The sequence below is a fragment of the Austrofundulus limnaeus genome, unplaced genomic scaffold, assembly GCF_001266775.1.
Source record: "Austrofundulus limnaeus strain Quisiro unplaced genomic scaffold, Austrofundulus_limnaeus-1.0 Scaffold122, whole genome shotgun sequence".
Lineage (NCBI taxonomy): Eukaryota > Metazoa > Chordata > Actinopteri > Cyprinodontiformes > Rivulidae > Austrofundulus > Austrofundulus limnaeus.
In genome coordinates, this window is record NW_013952524.1 from 321,940 (window position 1) to 337,869 (window position 15,930).

Here is a 15,930-nt window from a genome sequence, read left to right on the forward strand (position 1 = left end):
ATTTTAAGATGATGTAAGGTTTTAAAGTTTTGTTCTATACATACAAAGTTTGGACCCACTGTTTTTTATTTTTTTTTACTTTTCCACATTACATTATGTCTCAGAGTGAACTAATAAGCAGCCAGTTTTATGGTGTAAAAGTAAAACCAATATTCTGTCAGGTGWCAACAACTCAAAATGTAATGAATATAAAGTAGTAGCTCTCTCACTCAGTTTGTATTTAATTCAAATGTTTATTTTCCTGCTGAACAACTTTAGGTATTACATATCTGCTGAGTCAGCACATAAAGGTGTGGTTTACATTTCTGTCCACAATAACTTACAATGAATAATGATGGATCATTGTAGCTTGTGTTGGGATATATGAATACAAGGAAGAGACATCAAAGTGCAAAACGAATTGTTTACTGAAAACACATTAAAGTAAAAAAATTAAAATGCAGAATCCTAGCAGAGGAAACATTGCATGCAAACAATACAAAACTAAAAGCTTCAGACTGTGGTGATTCTCCTGATGATGTCGATTTCATCCTCCTGAAACTCTGTGGTTTGACTCTCGGTGTGCAGAGAGACGCTGCTGGAGTGCACAACGTCAGGGACCTGCAGAACAACATGTTGCTTTAACACATCAGTGCTTTCTTCAGAGCAGTTAACAGGAGGAAAAATTGAAAATGTCAAATTAAAGCCGTAAAACTTCCTGGAAACAGTATAACCCTAAGTTCTGAGTGACTGATCAAAATAAAAAAGTTAAAGTGACGGTTTGTTACTATCAGAACTGAAAGTCTGACATCAAGTCAGCAACTTCAGGACAGGACGGAATGAGAGAAAACTTAAAAACTTTCACTTGCCCCGTGTTTAAATAAATAAATAAATAAATCCAGTACCACTCTATTAAAGACTTCAGAGAAATGAACACGCCTGCCACCTTATATACTAACATTTTAAATAATCTCACCTCTCAGTGACGACCAAACCAAATTTCAGCTGAATATCTAAAAAGAAAGGTTGGATTACAGCTATTTTGGGGTTTGCTGTGGCCAGTCATCTGTGGTATCCATCTTGAATTGTGTTGAATGTAAAAAGGAATCGTTGTGGACTGACATGCAAAGATGACTTTCTTCTTTCTGAAAGTTTCATTAAAGAGATATTTTGCTAACAGACCAGGGGCCTCATGTACAAAGACTTGCGTGGATTTCTTACTGAAACATGGCGAACGGTCAAATCCAGAAAACGGCATATGCACAAAAAAATCCAGATGTATCAAACTGAGTACGCCTGAATCCACGCACATTTCTTTTGTACATCACAGTTAACGTGGAACTGAGTGCAGGTAGGACACCTCCCCTGACACGCCTTCATTAAACAGATGCAAATTACTTCCTGCATGTGTGAGGAACATGTTAGGGTGATCCCTGCGCGATCCGAAATGATTTCTAGAGTCATAAAAATAATGAATTTAATATAATGTGAGTGTAAAAAAAAATCCTAAGTAAAAATAGGAATAAAATATATTTATCACGCAAAGAACGAGTGATTGTGTGTCAGTGTGTGTGTGCGCGCAAACTGCTATGTTGCGCAACCATTACTGTGAAAACAGAGGAACTTAAATGTTTGGTAGAACATAGATCTTAGTTTATTTCAAAGCTGATATTAAGAAACCAGTCTCTGCGTCTCAGTAGAGAGTTCACATGACGTGACGTGATGTTGGAGAGTCCCCACAATCGCTGCGCACGCCGCAGCCTTTGTGTGCAGTCTGTTTGTCTGTCAACCTTCATTATGAACATAAACAAATGTCTTCTGAGTGCCCAGAATGGACCTGAGACAGGTTTAAATAACAGTGGAGACGTTACTGCACTCCCTGGTTAAACTACAGGTGACGTGCATGATCAAAATCCTGTTACACTTTGGTTTACTGTGGTAATGTGTTACAGTAATATGCATTAGCATCACAACAGCAGGAAATACAAAACACTGAACAGTTTTCACTCATGGGAATCTGTGCCTATTCCTTCAGTAGAGCATATGAAGTCAGGCACTGATGTTGATGAGAAGGTCTAGCTCTTTGTTCCGGTTCATTCCAGTGGTGCTCAGTGGGGTTCAGGGCCGTCTTTATAGGTCTTGCTTTGTTTGTGCACTGACTCAATTAAAATTGAATAGAAAAGAGTATTTTCCAAAGTGTTGCACAAAGGAACCACGTTTTCCAAAATATCATGGTGTGCTGAAGCATTAAGATTAACCATCACTGGCCAAGCACAAACTCTGACTCAGACGCCTGGATTGGACAGTCAAGAGTTAATATCTCACCGGGCTGCAGCTGTAAGATTAGTTGGAAAAAAGTGAAACTTWAGAGCTTCAGGTTGCAACCAAGTGACCAGTGAGTCACAGAACCATGTTTTTCTTGACCAATTAAAAAAAAAAATCACTGCTTATTTTTTAGTGTGCACAGTTTGCAAACCTGTATCCTAGATTGTGCACACTGTTGTGTTGCCCACCTGTCCACATTGAGCCGCCCACACATTTACGATTGAGTCTATTGGAGTTTACTTTAAAAAAAGACAGACATGTTTATACCAGCTTCTTTTATTTGTTTGTTTGTTTGTTTGTTTGTTTGTTTGTTTGTTTGTTTGTTTGTTTGTTTGTTTGTTTGTTTGTCATTTTTTACTGGTGTGGATTTCCTAGAAGTTATAATGTCTCTAGAATTATCAGAAACTAAATGTAAATGGTTTCAAAACAGATTTGAGATGGGTTTAAAATGGGTTTATTTCTGTCAGTTTTTCAGCTTCCTCTTTTGTTTTTTTAGACTTGCCGTATGAAATGTGGAAAAGCTCATCCGGTTTTGATTTCCAATGGTGACCGTACTGCTGTGCACATCTGTAATGTAAAAAACAAAAAACAGTTTTCGCTCTTCTTTTAAAGCAACAGCCTGCTCACCCAAACACAGAATCAAAGCAGGCATCAATGAAACAAAACAATTTGTGAGGTTTAGCTCAGACAAAGAAACAAGCACAACATTCCAAGTTTAAATATATATACATATATATATATATATATATATACATATATAAACACAACACAATGATTGTGTTAGATGGGCAAAAGATATTGCTCCACATTGAGCATATGATGATGATGAAGTTCAATGTTTTCATTTGGCCTTGATGTAATTGAATCATCAATAATTTAATTGCTATATCAATGTGGATCAATGTATTTTTACACCCTTATTTCCATGTATCATTAGTAAACCAGGGAGATACTAATTGTATATTATAATCAGTTTCAAATTGCATAATGTAGTTATTTGGAAATAAAGTTGTTTTTAACCCTTTAACTGTCACCCCTGAAATAGCTTAAAAGCCTTTTGACATTTTTTATTTTTTGTAAGGGTGTCAAGCTAAAGGTAAGAACTGGAGGAAGTCGTCTGAAACCCTAGTTTTCAAAAAATAAAAAATAAAAATAAGCCCCCGGTAGCATCTGGAAATGTTTAAAGGCAGAAACCGCAGTTATTTCCCACCGGTGGAAAAAAAAAAGGCTGTTATCATTATCTCACAAATTAAACATTAGTTTAGTCCAGTCAAAATCAAACGCTGTTTCTCCAAACAGCTGATAAGTTATAAATGTTCTAATTCTTTTCCACAAAAGCACACTTCAAAATATCCAAACTAACCCTTTAGTACATAACATCAAATGTATATTAAAGAAAAGATGTTCAAAAAGTGACACACAGAAGTTAGCTCAAACACATTGTAAGGGCGTTAAAATTGGGAAAGTATTCAAAAAATACACTTAAAAATTTTAAAGCACCCTGAATTAAATATTAACATAAATCTTAAAATTGCCTAAATGATCTTAAACAGTAAAGTCTGTAACTCCCTCACCTGTTGGGCCGTCATCAGAGAAGCTGAAGTTGACCTTCCCACCAGTCACTTCAGCAACTGAGCTGTTCCCATACGATGATTGGTCGGACCTGCAAATGCCCAAGAGAACAGTCCAGTGGAACAGATAACCTTTAGCTGAGAAATGGCAAAAACCACATTGTCAGAGGCCACGCTGTTGTGAACAGAACATTTTCTCTCCCTACTGAGCTACAGTCTATAGATCAGAGACTTCGGTATTGTTCACAGCAGAAAGTACTCTGACAGATAAAAAATGAGCGCCATCATCAACTTTTCTTCACTCCGTTTCATTAGAGCCAACCAGAGTCCTCAGCTCTGACTCTGTTTAAGCTGCATGAAAAATGCTGACTCTTATAATGTTATATGAGCTTTAAACTAGTTGAATCGTAATGAACTCGCTGTAAATCATGAGGACAATTTATTGAGTGTGACTTAAAGGTGGTGTGGTTTTTTTTCCTGCATGAAAAGAATCAATAATTAGACTATTCCTTCCCAGAAATTCAGTTTGGAGTAATGAGCCTTTAAACATAAATGAATCTCAGTGTAGTCATTTTCTCTTAAAGCTCCACTGATGATGTGAAAGTTCTGATGGGAATTTGAACAAACATGCATCGTCTGTCATTATCTAAAACACGTGTCAAAGTCAAGGCCTGCAGACCATTTATGGCCCAACATAACATTTTATGAGCTTCATATATGTCTTAAAATAAACATGATCTACTTAAAAGGGATCCACGATTAGTTGTAACATTAAACTTTATTTGATAAACATTTACTTTAGACTGTAAAAGTGCTGTAGGCTGTTTAGTTTTGTAATTTTTTTAAAATGTATTTTAACACGGACTGAGCCATTTTATTTACATGCAAAGCATTCTGGGTAAATGWKRMSKGGATAGGTCCTCGGTGCGAGGCTGCTAGCGAGCTATATCCACCCTGAAGGTTAATCTTGGACAATATCTGAYGAYYGACTCTTTTAAATGAAACCAGAGAGCGTTGACAGAGAGGAGAAGGTAGAAATGACTCAGYCTGBAACTGAAAATATGGATGGAGGACAACAGAGCTGCTTCATGGAAGAAGAACCTCAGCTTAGCCTGTTAGCCTTTGCGCTAGCACCCATGCTATATTGCCTTATATGGATTAGCTTGGCGCATCCTACTGGAGGTGCACAGGGTTCAAAAGTAGCCTGCAGCCCAGTTGTACTGGGAAGTGGGAATTTCCTACTTACAAGTCATAAATTTAAACTGGAATGTGGGAAATCCCTGTTGGAAAATGGGAGAGTTCAGAATTCAAGTTGGCAGCTACTCAACACAGCTCATCAGTGAGTAAAATGCTTACAATTTTTTTTACTTTTAATAATATTTATGTATTATTTATTTCACAATTAGTCAATCGTACATGTAGTACTTTTCAGTGTTTATAAGGGGACATGATAAAACAATGTTTCTGTGAACAAATTACCATGTAGAGCTTAGTTACTGTTTATTAGCCGTGTTCAGCCGTAGCAATTTAATGAGGAATGTGATGTTTTGTTTTCAGTCAACGTAGGGCTGCTCAGTTTATGGTAGATAGTATAAACGATATGAAGTTGGCCTCCGGTAGAAATTGACCCTCCACTGTCCTGTCGTCAGTCGTCACATCTGTGTCAACAGGGCTGCGAGGGCAGAGACAACTGAGCAGGAGGAGTTCAAAATATAATGGATTGACATTTTAAAACGCGTATAGAAAGAAGAAATCCTCAAAATTTCCCCCTCCCGCTGTAGAAAAGTTACGTTGTGCCGTTGTGTCGCAGGATCATTTCCTCCCTCCCGCTGCACATCGTGCAGAGCGAAGCTTTAACAACCGTAGTTTTTTCACAGCCAAGTTGTCAGAGAAAAAAACTTGTTTTTTTTTTGTTTGTTTGTTTTGTTTTGTTTTGTTTATTTTTTTTTTTTGTATTGTTACCCACAGAGATGACAAAAAAAAGGTGTGGATGTTCGTTCATTCATAAATCCATTTTGCCAATGTGACAGTTGGCTTCTGCTGAGAGCGCAGCAGAACAGCAGCCGATAAGTTCAGCAGGCAGAAGCTCATTGTATGGCAGGCAAATATTATATTTATTTGGCTTCACCACACTTATATTACAGTTATCTGAAATTGTTTTATGGTAGGACTATGTGCAAGCTTACGCCCCTTAAGGTCCTGTCACACTAACATTTTAGGCAACTTATGCCAATTTAGAATATTTTTAATGTCTAAATTACAAATTTTACTTGAAGTACTGGTTATAACATCCACCTGATTCGGATATTGTTGAAAATTTGAGAAGTGYTTTTGTTTGTTGTTGAAACTGTTCTTCAATATAAATGAAACATTATTTTGTACTTCTGTTATGTTCATTTGCACTACAGCAAAACTACTGGGTTTGATTATGATTACAGTTTTCTACAAAATAAATGCTCTAAAAATTACATTATCATTGCTTTTTATGATAATTTTCTACCGTGATTCTGTTGTTAAGAAGGGATTCAATTTATAGCATGACATGAATTTGAGGTCATACCGCCCAGCCCTAAGTCAACGTTAAACATGAAATATCAAATTTAATTACAACTGGTCCTTTGAGGGCCACCATAACGCTCGWGTAACCCTCAGTGAAAATGAGTTTGACACCCCTGCTCTAAAACCTGCAACGTGAGGTAAACAGTACCCATAGAAAAAGCAAAAAACAGTTAAATCTTACCTCGTTCCCTCCTGTGGGTTTTTCTCTGAAATAAAAAAAAATAAAAAAAAAAACGAATGATCAAGGTTAATATTATGAGCCATCAGCTTCTAACTTTATTATTCTCTGAGCATTGACTGCATAACCACTGGGCTCGCTCGCTACATATCCAGCACAGCAATAAGAAAACTGTAAATGTCCCTGCTGTTGATTTGCTCTGAGCTCGGCACTATTATTGTGGCCTGCAGTCAGCTTGCAACTCAGCAGCAGCGAAAGCTTGAGCTGAGCATTAATGAGGTTTTGTAACATGGCTCCATCATTGCCGTTTGCCAAAAGCTTCTTGCGGCAAAAAAAAAAAAAACCACAACAATGACAGTTTTGCAGATGGCGCTCGCCTCAAGAGAGATATAAACTGTTCTTTTTACAAATAGTAAAATGGCCCTCGTCATTATTTTTCTAATCGGAGCTATCAAATTGACCAAAGTCTTGTGTCTGGACTGTCTTTATTAATTTGAAAGGCTACGTTGCTCCCCGCTGAACGTGGTGGTGGGGATTAGAGGTGTTTTGTGACTTGGAAGCGTGCCACATCCTGCGACATGTGAAACATCCCATGGAGTTCATCTTAATTGCTCAGGGACGTTCTTTCAAAGCTGGAAAATTGGAGCAAGGCCGGCGACGAACAGAGGTATCAGACATTTCAGGTGCTAAAAGGTCGCACCTGCTTTACCGTAATCCCCCAGCTTCAAAGCAGGTGCACGATTAGCAGTGCGGCAGAATGTGTCACGGGGATTACAATGACTTAAGATGTGTGAGTCAGGACCACATTTCTTTTATCACACAGGAATACTGTATGCCCCCTTCCTCTGTTAGAAGGAAAACTCTGCAGGAGATGGTCTTTAGTTCCTAATTAGGCCTTCATTATAGAGAATCAGGTTAACTAAACTGAAAAAACAAACAATAATTATTTTGTACTTTTATGGAGAATGCAGGTTTAATGATAGGAAGGGRTCAGATTAAGAAGGCCTTTATAAAAGAGAATATACCAAAGGTTTTATCTGCTAAAGAACAAAGCACACCATCCAACATAATATAATTCATATATAAATAAGGGGTATGCTTCTTCCTCTTTTTTTTACTTTATATTTCTCCTAAACGTTCAAACACATTTATAACTRTAGAAAACCAGACTGACTTAGTCAATCAAAAATGGCCTGATTCATTTACTTGCACTTTTATTATAAAACTCAAAAGCTGAATTAGTATAATTACATTGAACCCTTTACCATAACCCTGAAAATTCATCAAATGAGGAGGAGGCGGGATTTTTCTTTCATATAATTTTCTAAGAAATAACTTTAAATCAAAAATGAATTTAAGTTACAACAGCAAGCAGTGATGAAGTACGAAAGACAGGAAGAAAAGGCCATTTATCAAGCGGGACATGTCAAACTTCACTAGCAGCCCCAGCCATGCTCTTCATCAGCTGTGAATCATGAATATCTTCTCGAATTCTCACAGGGTCTAAACTTCGGTGTGACGTGTGAAAAATGCAATTTTGTTTTAAAATGGCCTGTAGGTTTTAGAATATAGTGTCAAGAGACTTTTTTGTGAGTACTGGACTGATGTATGTACAGCTGGATCTTTGCACCTCCCAATATTTATGCTATAAATAACTGCCAAGTTTCATAATGTTCAGCCCACTAGAATATGGTGAAAAAAAGCCTCTGGTTGGCAGAAAAAAGTGTCTTCTGCTGCTTCACAGCAATTGCATCATGGGAAAAAACATGACATGTCTTTATTTCAATTTTAAGAGCAAGACAGAACTTCATTTTAAAGGGGGTAAATCTATGTTTTTGACAACAATGCCAGAGACAGTTGCTGACAATCAGGTGCCTAATTGGTACCTATTTGTCAGCACCTGGTTGAAAAATGGGATCCCAGAACGGTGTGTGACACAGCAAGCAGCATGAGGAGGTGGTAGAGTTTAGATCGTGCTGAGCCTCTGAGCCCAGTCCAACCTGACTAATACGTGTTAACTGGAGGCCTGAGTCCAAAGTAAACCCGACATGTTATTTTCATTAAGCTTTTAGTGCTTTTGTTTTTTGCCACGATTTGAGTTTTTTTAGGTAAAACAGATTGGAGTGGTTGCTCATCTGGTCATATTGAGCAATCAAACATAGAACTGACATCCACGGCTTTGACCCCGGTATGAAAAAACCACCTGCTTTTGTTGTATGCCTGGCTTTGTATGATGCATTTTACAGCGAGAGGGCAGAGGAATAAATTATAATAATTTATACCCCTTGACACAATATTTCAGGTTAGATTGACACAACCTTAGATTGTATATTCTCCTTTAGTTTTCTCTGTGCTGTATGTATCGTAGTTCAATTAAAAACTCGCCACAGAAGCCCGATTCCACTCATCCGTCAAGAATGTCATTTTGGCCCAAATTTTTGCCTGAACTTTGGGTCGGGTTCAGGTTGAGCTTGGGCTATAAATCCAAACTCTAGGAGGCAGTGCCAAGCTGTAGTGGCTGTGTATGGTTCTTCCACATGCTACCAAGGTCTATGTTTGTCAAATTAATGGATTAATTGACAAAATTTCTTATTTCTTCAGACTTCAATCATCTAATCTGATAAAGAACATCAAATCAGACAACAGCAGAATAAGATGTTTGAATGAAATTATATTTAGACCATCTGTTTTTGTGGCATAATTAACAAATGTGAGTTAACAATGTCAAAAACTTGTGTTTAACAGAATAACCTTCAAAGGATCTTTGGGGTACTTTTAAAAGTTGCTGAAATTATCAATGAAAATTTGTGTTAACATATAAGTTTTCTAATCTTTTATGTAATAGACTTGATGTAACTTATCATTTCTACTAAAATATTTATGTGAAATATTTTACAATATAATCATTTTTTTCTATTTACTTTGAAACTCAGACTTCCACCCCCTGCAGTCGTGCACAAGAATTCCTCAAACCCGTTTTTGGCTGCTGCTTCCTGACGAGCAGTGTGTTCTGCTGACAACTAATGTTCTGCTTTTGTCAGAAGAGATACAGCGTGCCCTTGTTGAAGGCTACCACAGGGCGGTGTCGAGCCGCAGCGTGCAGCCTCGTTATACTTTAATCACGGTTTCTGCCCTGAGAAATTCACGGTCGAGCTGGAACTTGTTCACACAGAGCAATTTAAGAAAGGGAAAAGTGCCTACTTAGWTTTCTCCTTCGCCTGTAGCAGAGGACGGCGGAGCAGGAGACGAGCACGAGCAGCAGAAGGGCAGAGAATGCGGCGGTCAGTCCCAACAGGACCGTGCAGTCTTCACCTTTTTCATGCAACACCTCTGCAACTGTAAGAGAAAATGTCATCAGTTTCTCAGGACAGACGTGTTGAAGTTGTGCCAGTACGCTAAAATTCAATTACAAATCGGGAAACCGAAAGGAGAAAGTGAAAAAGGATCTTTAGACTTAAGGCTTGAGGATTTTCTTTTACTGGACAATATGATAATGTTGTGTGTTTTAGGTTTGTCATTTATGCAGATATTTTCACTCTACAAACTGAAAAGGATTGTTTTTATTCAGTTACAATCTTTCCTAGAAAATAATGACTTGTTTGAAAAATTTCAGTCGGGGTTCAGACCCCATCATAACACTGAATCTGCACTACTTAAAGTGTCGAATGATATTCTTTTGTCTCTTGATGCCAAAAAAAACCCGTTCTGCTGGTGATGCTGGACCTTTCAGCAGCTTTTGATGCTGTGTGTTTTTTGTCGTGATAGGTGACCTGTCCTCTCAAGCCCTCTGTGGCCTCCGGTGTACCGCAGGGATCCATTCTGGGCCCAGTTCTCTTTTCACTTTACTTGTTGCCATTAGGAACTGTTATTGCATGCCATAATTTGTCTTTTCATCTACGTATATGCAGATGATTTGCAAATCTATCTGCCAGTCACTCCTAATTCATCTCTTAGTCTAAAATCCACTGTCAGCTGTTTAACTGATATCAAACATTGGCTATCTCAAAATTTCCTCTACTCAAACAATGATAAAACTGAAAGGATTCTGTTTGATGCATCCAGTAAATCCTCTAACATCTCTGAGTCTACGTCTTTCACTCCCTCACTTCAACCAGGCGGTAAAAAATCTAGGCGTGAAGCTTGACTGCAACTTGAAGCTTGATAAACAGATTGATTCCATTGTGAAAACAAGCTTCTTTCAGCGCCGTCTGCTTTCTAAGGTGAAAACACTGCTTAGCCGTAGTGATCTGTAAAAAGGCCATCCATGCCTTTGTGAGCTCTAGGCTTGATTATTGCAATGCTATGTACGTCGGAATTAATCAGTCTTCCTTCTCTCACTTACAGCTTGTACAAAACTCTGCTGCTCGCTTTTTAACTGATAGGCTACATGTAAATACGAACACATCACTCCTGTCCTTTCTACTTTGCACTGCCTCCCGGTTCAGTTTAGAATACAATTCAAGCTGTTATTTGTTTTTAAAGCCTTAAATGGCCTTGCACCACCCTACATTTCGGATCTCTTGAAAATCCACCAACTTAGCAGAGCTTTGCGGTTTGCCAGTCAACATCTGCTCGTGGTGCCTCGCTCTAAGAGCAAGGGGAACCAGTCCTTTTCTGTTGCTGGCCCAATTGCGTGGAATAATCTTCCCTATGAGTTGTGTGCCATCTCTGACCAGGGGTCGGATTTATAAAACTGGCGTACGCACAAAAGGAGCCCAGAAACTTGAGTACGCCACTTTTCATGCCAAGGTTGTGATTTATAAAATCCAAACCTGACGTGAAAATGTGCGGTGCCTCACGCCAGCTCTGACCCATGCATACACTCATTTTGGAGACGGGAAACTGCGACACAGATGGTGAAGTGAAGAATTAGAGCCACACTGTGTAATAATCACTGTCAGATATTTAATTTAACTTGATAATCAAACTTGGATTTTTATTCAGCTTTATCATCAGCTTTAATATTTATGCTTCTGCTGCTGAGCCATGAGGACCTTTGAAATAACAAACTTAAATCTTAAACAAAAGTTCATGCATCCATTCATCTGCTTCCTCCTCAGACGACCCTGACCCACAGACCCCTCCTCGACAAGAGACAYTTCAACAGCACAACAGCAAAAGTCACGCTTTAGGTGCTCGCAGGGCGCACCCCTCGCCAGTGTGGAAGTTATAAAACTTCACTTTTTAAAGTCCATATTTCTCATGCGCGTGGGGTGGGGGTGGGGGTGAGAAGACAGTTAGCCGCAGATAACAGCAGGCAGGAGGGGGAGGACGGGGGAGAAGAGCAGTGAACTTAACTTTATCTGACTTAGCCTATTTAATTTTATTTATTGTTTTTATCGTCCTGCAGGCTCTGAGAGAAAATTAATTTGAAGCTGAGTTGTTGATAAAAATCATTAGATTACATTACATTACATTAGATTTCAGGTTATTGTGTAAATGCCTGCCTGTGGGTGTCACTTGGATACACCTGTCTCCAAGTGACACCCACAGGCAGGCATTTACACAATAACCTGAAAATAGTGCTGTGTTTTCCAAAAGGGATAGAGATTTTGAAGAGACATTAATTAGAATTGAACTACAGCCAAGTGTTTAAAAGCTACATGCGTCAAAATTGCCATGTGGTATATTGCTCTTTTTTCTTGAATTTAATTAACTTTAAGTTTCATTCAAAGCAGCTTAACAGAGAGCAAAGTGATTTCAAAAGAAGCTGACTGTCTTGAGGATCAAACCTACAACCTTCTAGATGAAGCAGGGCTTCATGATTAAAAAAATAATTTTGCTTCAGTCTCACCCACTGTTAGACTGACACTGGTCCTCAGAGGTGTGGAAAGGGCCGGAACAGAGGCCAGACAGTCCACTCGAGAGCTCCTCTCAGCCGTAACGGTGAGGTCACTGGACACAGTGAAGAGGTTCCTCTCCATCTCTGTGCTGCTGATGTTGTATTCATCCAGGCTCACCTCCACCCCACCCAGAGAGAGACAGATCACAACCAAATACACTTTTACAAAGTTTCAAGGCTTTAAGAAAAATCCTGCAGAATCAGATCTGTCAGCTTTAAATGTAAGAAGCTTTCYGTTTTGCAACATACAGCATGCTGTATTCAGTTTCATATTATCACTTTCACTCAAAACTCCATGTTGATTGAATACAGTTTTTAATCTGTGCAACTTTTTTGAAGATGAGGAAATTGTGTTGTAATTTAATATATGTGGGTTTGGTTGACATAATCTTGTAGAGCTGAATGAAAAAGCTTATAAAGTCTGAGTCTGATTCAGTTTGACTGGGTGGGACGAAATGATTTTGATTCATAAATGTTTTAATGTTATTGCCATATTCATTCATGTTTGCAGTGAGTTAGTCAAAGCAATCTTKCTGTGTTACTTGTGTCAGTTTTTACTGAAAGTGTTTCTGACTGAGGCAATAAGACTCATATGATTACATTTCAAAGAAAGATTCATTCTTGTATAAGTAATTTAAAGTTAATTAGGTAAATTAAGAACCAACAATTTAAATTAAAAAAACAAGGTAGACTTCGCCCATTATGTTACTTTGAAATAATTTGATCTCACAAAGATCTCAAACAATTTGTTAGTTCTAATAGTAAGCATTTGTGAWAACTCTCAACTACTACCACACAAAATATTAGCTCAGTATCTGTAAAGTGAATTGAGTTACACCTGTTTTTGTGTTTGCTGAGTCTGATTAGCTGTGGCGGCCATCTTCAGTCAGTTTGGTTCCAAATTTTAAACAATTGTAGATGTACATCCAAAGATTAATTTCTCAGAATTTCATAAAAATCTGTCCTATATTTAATGAGATATTTTGCTAACAGGCACACCCACTTTTGTCTCTTTTGCAACATCCATCTAAATTTGAATATTTGCCTAGGTCTGCATTAAAGAAGTGGTGATAAAATTTATTCTTGAAGTAAATAATAAATGTGTATTTAATCTTAGCCTAACCGTGAGTATGACATTTTCCTAGCTCCACCTAAACGTCATCATTAGATTATTGAACATTTTTATGAGATTGGGATTTGGCTTGTCAGCTTAGCAGGCTAAGAGCCACCAAACCGCCCTGACCTGCTTACACTACTGCTTTTTTTTTCTGCAAATCCCAGGGAAATGTGTTTTACATTAAACTATTCAATCAACACACTCTCCATAAACAATAATCTCTTAGATAAAGCTTTTCTTTTTATATGAACAATAATCTAAAAATAAACTGAAAAAAATCAAAAGACATCACAATGACTTTGAATAGGTGATATTTCTGTCAAAGTTTATTTTGTGGGCAACTCCTTTTTTCCCATTTCCATTTCAGTAATCAGTGGACAGTACACTCTAGAAAAAAGGGTTTAAGTGGGATGAATTTCCTGTTTAATTAAAAATATTTATTTGCACTTTAAACTAGAATGAATGATCAATCAAATCACCTTTTTCTAATTCACTCTGAGAGCATCGCCGTTATCATGGTGACACATTACTATTTCCTAACTGGGTCAGGAGGAATCCTTTACAGCAGAGAAACAGGAAGTAAAAAAATTAAAAAAACTTTCTCGTTCTGTGTTTACCTTTTTGTTGTACACCTCCCATTGCAGACGAGGTATAGGGAACCATCCTGCTGCTTGACACTGAAACAGAACGGAGTCACCCTTAAAGGCCAATCTGCTGTCGCCAAAGATTTTCACCGTTCCTTTTTCTGCATTTGGGGAGGGAAAAAGGTGATATTATGAATACTGATGAAACTGTACATTGTGTTTGACCTGTATGACCCCTCCAGCAAGTGTTCATTGTTGTTCATTCAGGCTGAGCCCAACAGAGCCCCGTGGRTAGAGGCCTGGTCCCTAAAAGGGGCAAAATCAGTTCACATTATGGACCTGGGTTAATCTGAGTCACTTATTTAAATGATCCAGTTCAGTTTAGTCACTTGAGTAAGTCGTACTGCRAACACACCATGCTTCCAAAAATACACAAAAAAATAAATGAAAAAGAAAACCATTCACACTTGCATTATTCAGAGTTTATTTTACAATACCAAACACCAATATACAAACAACTTTGCAATAATGGAACAAAACAAATTGGAACAGAAACGTAAACTGTAAAAATCATCATGAACTTGTAAGAAAAATACGTGTTCAATTCGACTGAAGTCRAGATGAAAACACCATTGTTAAATAAAATGATTTGTGGTTGGAATAAAATCATGCAACACCAGAATTCTGGAACCGAGTGAGGTTTAGTTGTCACCGGGYTGACAAAGAAAACCACACTGGCCAAAACCCAGGAAGTGCATCGATTTATACATGATTCTTCAATACCTGAGTTCGCCCCCTACTGACCTACGGCTGAATCACAGGCATTCATCCAAAAATCTCAACCTAATGTTATAATAACGGTTCACTTATGTGTTGTTTATAATTCAGACATGTAACTACTCTATATCAATTAACACATAATAGATCAAACATTATAAAAAAGGAAACCCTATAATCTAGTGTTGTGCTTCTAACATCAGTACTAGCCTGTAATAACTATAAATTTCTTCAAACTTAACCAAAATGTTATCTTATGTTAAATCTTTTCATCCGCTATCTTAACCTGCTTTCTTTTCAGGGTCACAGGGGTCACTGGTGCCCATATCCAGCAGTCACAGAGGGGCGGAGTACATCCTGGACAGGTCATAAATCACAGAGACACATGGAGACAAGCAAGACAAAMAACCATTCACTCTCACTCACACCTAGAGACTGTTTGGTTAACCTGCTTTTGGTCCGTGGGAGGAAACYGAAGTGCCATGAGAAAACCCACGCATGACTCATAGGCTTTTATTTTGAAATATCCGGTTGCCAAAACAGGATGTGTCACCATAAGTTGGGGAAACTGTTGGTGAAAWTGCGTGGCTGCATAAAGTTTTGAAAATTATTTTTCTTTTTCTCTGTACGTGATTATTTTAGATGCTGCTCTTGCTTCAGTCACTCTAACTATTTTACCTCTCCATCTGGCAATGCTCAGTTTGTTCATAAAATGCATTAAAATGCTGAAATCCCCSTATATTGAAGTTTCACAAATCAAGTATATGTTTCACAAGCCAGGTTTGAAGTGTCWGTATGTTTTAGTTTTTAAACTAAGCATATGAAAGAGGTTTGAGGTAATGAAAATGTGGAGGAATTGCCCTTTGGGCATTTGTGAAAACTCCAGAGTTTTTTCTGATAAATTTACGAGATTTTTTCTTGTAAATTTCTGACTTTACAATGTCAGAAAATATTTAGTTTAAAGAACAAAATTTTGCCTTTAATTGTGGAAATTTCAG

The 15,930-nt window shown here is 37.9% G+C and overlaps 1 protein-coding gene across 1 annotated transcript in view; it reads right to left on the reverse strand.

Moving 5' to 3' along the window:
• Positions 1–266: 266 nt before the first annotated feature.
• Positions 267–15,930, reverse strand: part of igsf5b (immunoglobulin superfamily, member 5b) — a 29,679-nt gene continuing 14,015 nt past the window's right edge. Inside the window, exons 4-10 of the mRNA XM_014015018.1 lie at positions 14,189–14,316; positions 12,407–12,572; positions 9,814–9,948; positions 6,616–6,640; positions 3,879–3,967; positions 2,807–2,871; positions 267–600 (exon numbers count right to left, since the gene is read on the reverse strand). Of these exons, the coding sequence (XP_013870472.1) occupies positions 493–600; positions 2,807–2,871; positions 3,879–3,967; positions 6,616–6,640; positions 9,814–9,948; positions 12,407–12,572; positions 14,189–14,316 (716 nt within the window). The 3' untranslated portion in view covers positions 267–492. The remainder of the gene's footprint in view (positions 601–2,806; positions 2,872–3,878; positions 3,968–6,615; positions 6,641–9,813; positions 9,949–12,406; positions 12,573–14,188; positions 14,317–15,930) is intronic.